Source organism: Peromyscus maniculatus, chromosome 12 (assembly GCF_049852395.1).
Source record: "Peromyscus maniculatus bairdii isolate BWxNUB_F1_BW_parent chromosome 12, HU_Pman_BW_mat_3.1, whole genome shotgun sequence".
Classification (NCBI taxonomy): Eukaryota; Metazoa; Chordata; class Mammalia; order Rodentia; family Cricetidae; genus Peromyscus; species Peromyscus maniculatus.
The window spans coordinates 48998039-49006165 of NC_134863.1; the positions used below are offsets into that span (position 1 = coordinate 48998039).

Consider the following 8127-nt stretch of genomic DNA (forward strand, 5'->3'; position numbering starts at 1 on the left):
TAACAAGATGAATAGGTCTTATGATATTTGGAAAACTACATTTCTGGCCCTATGGAAAATTTAATTTTAATCAAATCATGAGGAAACATCATAAAATTCAGAATGTAAAATGTTTTACAAGATGCATAAAATATATGTATATATATAGTATTTATGTGTAATATTATATATATATACATATATATATATTCCATATATATATGGAATGTATTTATGCTTAGGGATCTTAACAAATTAAACAAATTAGGTACTAATGATCTTAGCTGGAGAAAAGATCTTAACTGGTTTTAATTTGGATTTTCTTAATGAAGCACATTTCAGAATCACAATATAATTTCAGAAAACTCCTGAGCTGCAAAGTGCTAAATCTTTCTTGGGTAGAAAATCAGTAGCACTTTGCAGAAACAGGTTAGTTCCTTTCAACTCAGCGGTTCACCTACTTTAATGAGCTCAATGCCTGGGAGCCAAGGAATCTTGGTAGTTGTAGTTGACTAGGATAGCTGTTTGCTGTGGAAGTGTTCTCCTAAGTTAGCCCCAGAGGCTCCACTGAGCTGCCCAGTTATGGCTGTGGCCTTTGGTTGTTCTCCTGAACTGCATAGATAGAAACACCTGGTTGCAGAACACAGAGAAACCATGCCAGAAGTTTTTCCCAGCTGTCTAGGTTTCACAGTCTCAGAACTTATTATACAGGCAACTGGTGGCTAGAAATAAGCAAAAATAGTTTTTTCTGAGCTTTGGACCTTTCATGCTATAATACCAAATTGCCAAACAAGATGCATTTACTGTTGCGATAGTGACCAGGCTATGATTATGATAGCCAACTGCTTTATGATTAGGTCTGATGCTTGCTTGTTGGAGGGAGTTCATGCCCAGTACCATGGATCTGTTCAAAGGCCAATGAGTGGTCATAGACACTATGGGTGAACCCATTACTTTTGTTAAATGGTTACATGGTCAAACTGCATCCTAAATATTTAAATTTATTCCCATGCAATTTATGTACTAAGAATTGATCAAAGAAGTTTCTTTTTGCAATAACTGATCAAGGCACAGACTCATTGTCAATTTAACCTGGTCAGAGAGGTCTGTCTCCAAAGATAGAAGGAAAATACCAAAAATAAGTGCATAACCACGGAACTTCAGGTGTTTGAGATCAAGCATTGTGCAAACAAAGCACTTCTTGTTTCTGTTACCAAAGCAAGAAAAATATGAATTAGCTTAAGCAAATGCAAATACATTGAAAGAATGAACACACCTGGTATTATGTCTTATCTTTGGTCATGTGTAAATATCCAAGAAGATTCCTGCCAGGCCTTTGTCTTTGCCATAGAAATACTGTGGACATGCCAGGACATTCCCTTCATATCTTTGCTTTCAAGTCATTCACTTATACTTTATGCAATTCTTTCTAGAAGGATGCCTTGTAGGAAGAATATTCTGCCCTCTGCCCTGTCCATTCTTCGCAGTAAATTCATAGCTTTTGTACACAGGTTTCCACAATTTATGGCTGTTCAAGGAGCTGAGAACAAATGATTGTTGAGCAATTATCTTTAAATTACTCCTTATATCATCTTTAAGCCTATACTAACCCTTCCAAGTCTCAGAAAACATCACAGAAAGAGGAGTGGAAAGAATGTATGAGCCGAATGATGGGAGAAGGGCCATGGAACTGTCTAACGGGCATGGCATAGACATGTTACTTTTGAATTCACAGAAGCTTGATTGTCTGATAGAGTCTGCAAAAGAACTGAGCATGTAAAAATTCAGCCACAAGTAGGGATAAGGTTCATGATACTCTGCCCAGGAGAAATGGTGGCAGTTAGGGGCCACTGGGGAAAGTCAGTGATGTAGCCACTGGTGAGTTATTTATGCTCTAGTGGATATCTCCACACCTATGCTCACAAGGGAGGCCTTCCTTAAACCCAGTGAGTCACAAAGCAAAATGAAAAACCTGAACAAAACAACATTAGGGTAGGATGGGAAGTTGGTGAGTGGAGTGAGTGTAGAAGGAGATAAGAGAGAAAAGAAGGATGAGTGTGGCCAGAATCTATTATACGCATTTATAAAATTGTCAAGTGGTAAATTAATTTTAAAATATAGGACATTTAAATAAACAATTTCCTATTAGTCTGTGGATAGAGGTCACAATTTTAAAATAAAACAAATATAACATTTTCAGTACAAAAAAGAAAACACTTTGAAGGGAATAGTTACGGAATATACCATTATACAAGGCACTGTTTGAGTACAGTTAAATAACATTAGAGTAGAATATTTCACACAAGATGAAGGGAGGTCTTCCTTCTGCTATCCAACGATTACAATCTTGTCTTTATTTAGTATGTTGTTTTCATGAGAATACTCATCTCATTTCTTTTGACTAATTTTACATTCTCTTTTCAAAATCTGATATGTATATTCTCTTTTAAATTTAATTTTGAGATGATAATATTTCTCCCTTCTCTTTCTTCCAACTCCTCACATAAACCACTTCCTGCTCTCCTTGAAATTCTTAGCCTCTGTTTTTAAACTAATTGTTATTGAATGCTTATACATATATACATAGAAATACATATTTCTAAATATAATAACTTATTCTTGAAGTCTCACACCCGTTTCTTTCCAATCAAATCAATTATTTCATCAGTTTTCCAAGAGATATAATCCTAATAACCTGTAGCTGATGCTGCTGTACAAATTCAGATCCCTAAGGTGACATTTCAGGATCCTACTAACTTGATTCACATCCACTCTGCATCCCATACTCCCTCTGTCCAGGAGTTTGTCACCTTGTTGGCTCAGTCCCACTGATCATTCCACTTTCCACACTCCTTGATACATTCATTTACATAAATATGGACTCTGGTAATACTCATCCTTATTTTTCCTCTACAGGGTTTTGCCGTACTGTCTTGTAATTTGCTTTGTAGATGAGACCAGATCTGCCTGCCTCTGCCTCCTGAGTGCTGGGATTAAAGGCGTGCACCACCACACCAAGCAATGGAGCGACTCATTGAGTTGATTTCCTCTTCTTCCTCCTCTTCCTTGTTTGTCCTTTTCCCCCTCTTTTTACATTGTAGACAAGGCTGGCCTCAAGTTCAGAGAGTCACCGGTCTCTTCAGTGCTGTTTTGTTATAAATGTCATGACTTTTTGTCTTTGGGATACTTTTTAATAAGCAATATAAACTCCATTTCCAGAAACAGAAGTATGTGGAGGAAAAGACAATGCAGACTCTGTATGTATTGGGTTCTCTGGTAAATTATTCAACATTTCGGTATATGAGGTTTTTATTTTAGTGAATAGTAGACTATATCTTGGTAGTTGGTATGTCATATATATGAAAAGTCTCTTTCACATAGATCCTTGAGTCTTAAAGGAAGCTCTTTGTAACTGATAGATATTGGGAGAGATAAAATCAGTTTTTTCACTGGTGTGGTTTTAGATATATTAATTATATATTCAGGGCAGGTCCCATGTTTACAGCTAACAAAAATTGTATTCTAGGTCTTTCCTTCTTTCTTTCTTTCTTTCTTTCTTTCTTTCTTTCTTTCTTTCTTTCTTTCTTTCTTTCTTTCTTTCTCTCTCTCTCTCTCTCTCTCTCTCTCTCTCTCTCTCTCTTTCTTTCTTTCTTTCTTTCTTTCATCCTTCCTTCCTTCCTTCCTTCCTTCCTTCCTTCTTTCCTTCCTTCTTTCCTTCCTAGGGGGTGAGAACATGAAGTTGAGTGGATGGGTTAGGTAGGTGGGGGAGGAGAATGGATTTGAGTAAAATATATTATATGAATTTCTCAAAGCATAAATAAAAGAATGTTAAAATAAATTCAAAACAATTGAAATGTCTCCCTTAGTAAGCCTGGCAGATCATACATTTCTTGGAAGTTATTTTTATTTTTTATTTGCAAATTTATTTTATGAAAACATATTTTAGTTTCAATGTTTAGGATTTTTACAAAATTTCTGCCTCATTTATACTTGAATGAAATCTCCATTTTTATTAACTCTTTGGGCATGTTTACAGTTTGCACTGGAGTCAGTGAAGGGTTTTAATATTCTTAATGACAAGCATACAGAAGAAAAAGTTGATGCAATGAATAGATTTAATAAATACCATTGTATGTGATGAACAAAATAACAAATGAAAAGGTTAAAATTCTTTAGAATTTTATCAAGAAGAGCATGATTTATAACTATAAATTGACAAACCATCAAAATATAGATTCTTTAATGAAGAGAATTTCATTGTAAAGTGACAAATACAGTAATTAAATAAATTAAAGAATTTAAGTATAAGTAATTATTTTGTTTAGATGTTTATGATTTTCAGCAATTTTGACCACATTTGTATGTAAATATCACTTCCATCTTTTATGAATACTATGAATATATTAATACTTCAATAGCCAACAAAAGAAGAAATGATATTAGAGAAGAAATTTGAAAGGCCTTTTCTCTTTTTTTATTATTAAGAAATTTTCTGTTCATTTTACATACCAACCACAGATGCCCCTCTTTTCCCTTCTCCTGTACCCTCCTCAGCTTTCCCCCTCAACCCACCTCTCATTCCCACCTCCTCCAAAGAAAGGACTCCTATGGGAAGTCAGCAGAGCCTGGCACATTCAGTTGAGGCAGGTCCAAGTCCCTCCCCCTGAACCTAGACTGTGTAAGGTGTCCCACCATAAGTACTGGGTTCCAAAAAGACAACTCATGCACCAGGCAGGGATGGATCCTGATCCCACTGCCAGGGGCCCCTTAAACAAGTCAAGCTAAATTACTGTCTAGGCTATGCAGAGGGCCTAGCCAGTCCCATGGAGGCTCCACAGCTATTGGTCCACAGTTCATGGGTTCCCACTAGTTTGGTTTTGTTGTCTCTGTAGGTTTCCCTATCATGATCTTGATGTTGATAGGCCTTTTTAATAACTATCATATGTAATGGGCAAATTAGCTAGATCTAGGAAAAAAGTTTAAAGCCTCGGAAATTACTTTATGAAGAACATCATTTCAAGTTCAATTTGCTGAACAAGTCATTTAAAGCTATCCTCATTCAAATAACTTAAGACTAAATGACTAAAACCAAATACTAAATTTTTGTTTACTAAAATGTAATCTTGTATTAGTATAGATGCAAAAATACAGTCAAATTAAAACCATATGCAAGCATATTGTTTTCATGCCAAAATTAGAGTTTTTAAAAAAAGATTAGAAGAGATAAATGCAATTATTGCAATGTCTTGAGATTTTACTTTAATTTTTTGGATCAAAAGCTTTACCAAAGATTAATGAAAGCTATCTTTACACAGGCTTACCTGTATTCCTAGCATTTACAGGAATTGTCAATAACTGAATAATTAGTCTTGTGACTTCTAATGCATCTAGTCTCTAAGATTATGAAGCAAATTTTTGTAAAACCATTCCTTCCGAACTAATTTGAATAAATTGTAACATCACTCCATTATATAATGCCTTAGTTACAAAGTTGTACTTTTCTATTTCTTAAAGTAGCCACAGAATTGTATAAATTTCAAGTTAATTTTCAAAGAGCTTTTTCAGAATGTTACAATTGTCTCTTTATTATTTGTTTCATCACATTAATTACTTCCTTATTTCTCAGACTATAAATAAAGGGGTTTAATAAAGGAATTACTATAGTGTAAAAAATAGCAACAGATATGTCTTTATATTCTTCATTAACTGAACTTGGTCGAATATACATGTAGAGAAGTGAACCATAGAATATTGACACAGACAGAAAGTGGGAAGCACAAGTAGATAAGGCCTTGCTTCTTCCCTCTTTGGACTTCATTGTGAATATAGTAAAGAGGATATAGAAATAAGATATTAGGACTACAGAAATGGTAAAGGTTTGAATTGAACCAGAAAAGATGAATATCATCAATTCATTGATATAGGGGTCAATGCACGAGAGTCTATATAATGGAAGGACATCACAAAAAAAGTGTTTGATCACATGAGATCTACAGAAAGTTAACCTGAACAAGAACCCTATGTGAATCATGGAATGTAGGTTTCCTCCTATGTAGGCTCCTGTGGTCATCTGAAGGCAGAGCTTCTTGGACATCATGGTGTGGTACTGTAGTGGGTTGCATATGGCCACATAACGATCATAGGCCATTGCTGCCAGAAGAAAGCAGTCTGTAGTTTCAGCCAGGCAGAGAAAATAGAACTGTGCCATGCATTCATAGAGAGAAATGCTTCTGTCCACAGAAAAGAAATTCTCTAGCATCTTGGGAGTGATGGCACAGGAGCAGCAGGAATCCATGAGAGCCAAGTTGCCTAGAAAGATGTACATGGGTGTGTGAAGACGGCGTTCCATGTAGATCAAGGCCACCAGTCCGAGATTCCCCACCATGGTCACCAGATAGATGGCAAAGAACACCAGGAATAGAAGGATCTTCAGGTCTGGGTGATCTGAGAATCCCACCAGGATGAATTCATTTGTCCAAGAGTAGTTATTCTCAGTCATCTTCAACTGAGAAAGATGTAAGATTGCAACTGTGAACTGATAATCCCTCACTTTGCTTTGTATAACAGATAGGAAGATTTCTTCTTTAAACATCACCCACTGTATTTGGAATGAAGCTCTTATATTTTGCATAGCTATTTTTTCTCTAAAAGCATTGCCATCTTTGATTAAAAGTTGTGACTTCCAAAGTTCATAGGAGTTTTTGGTACTTCCAGGGTAAAAACCTAAATTGGAAAATGTTGACCTTTCTGCCAACATGTAAAGATGTAAAGGAAATTGAGGTTACCCACATTTGATTCAATATCCTTATATAATTTATTTGATTCTTTTGTTGTTACTCTCCCTTTCTCCCCAAATTTTCAAATCAGTTGTCTTGCAAATATGACAAAATTATTTTCATATCTCTCCCAGAGGAAGAATATTTAGAAAAAAATGTGTTAGAGATATGTTAAAGTTATATATTAGAGGTCACAGAAAGATCACTAATAACATAGGGAGGATTTCATCTTTAATGAAATCACTTAGGCTGATGAAGAAATAAATTTTCATATATTATTACCTCTCACTTCTCTTTTCCCCATGTTACTAAGCCTTTCATAGATATTGACTTTCTCTATGGTATTATTCACATTGATTTTTCCAAATATCTAAATACTTCCTCTTTTTGTAAAAGATATTTTACATGCAAAACTGTTTAACAAAATTTTAACTCAATTTCCTAAACCACACCAGTGTCATATTCTGAATAGTGGGTCATATCACCCTTCAGCAACAAAATTCATATATTTTTCTGTATAATTGCACAATCCACGTTGTTACATTTCTCTCACATGTGCCTCAATGATTTTTTAAAATTACACTATACGCATTTTGAGGCTTACTGTTTCAGACTTCTGTAAAAGATAATTATGTGTGATGAAGTAAAAGAAGATTTAATTCTAACCCAAGCTCTATTCAATGACCTCGATCAGGTGATCTAATTTTCTATATCCTAGTAATAAATTCAAGTGATTTATTTCCTTTGCTCATAGAATTATTACCTTTAAGAATATTCTTGAGTTGGGTAGTGATATTGTATGCCTTTAACTCCAGTATTCAGGAGGTAGAGGCCGGTGGATCTCTGTGAGTTTGAGGCCAGCTTGATCTATAGAGCTAGTTCTAGAATAGCCAAGGTGACACAGAGAACCTTGTCCCACAAAATCAAAAAAATAAATAAATAAAAATAAAAGAATCTTGATGATGCTGTTTCCTTGGAGTCATCAACCACATCCGGCTCTTACAATAAAGGAACTGAGAAGAGTTGGGGGGAAGGAAAGAATATGAACAAAATGTGTTGAATGGAAAAAAATTTTAAAGACAGATAAATTCATTTAATAAAAAGAAGAGCCTAAAATGACAATGTTCAAAATCTTCCCTTATGAAACAAGAATGCTTATTTATGTTAATGCTCCTTTAGAATACTGTAATTCTCTAAATTATACTATAGTAGATAAAAATCTAATAAATAGATTTGTTTCTTAAACTTGTTCCTAGTGCTTAGATAGGAAACCTTTTAAACTTTAAAGATATTTTGGAATTATATCCCATTTCCCATTATCGGTGGCATTTTACGTCATACTACCAAATCTAATCATCTTGATTCAATGGTC

The 8127-nt window shown here is 34.8% G+C and overlaps 1 protein-coding gene across 1 annotated transcript; it reads right to left on the reverse strand.

The window, feature by feature from the left end:
- Window positions 1-5548: 5548 nt before the first annotated feature.
- Window positions 5549-6478, reverse strand: LOC102911288 (olfactory receptor 5K3-like). The gene has a single exon (XM_076548328.1). The coding sequence runs from the start codon at window positions 6476-6478 to the stop codon at window positions 5549-5551; it is 930 nt and encodes a 309-aa protein (XP_076404443.1).
- Window positions 6479-8127: the final 1649 nt, after the last annotated feature.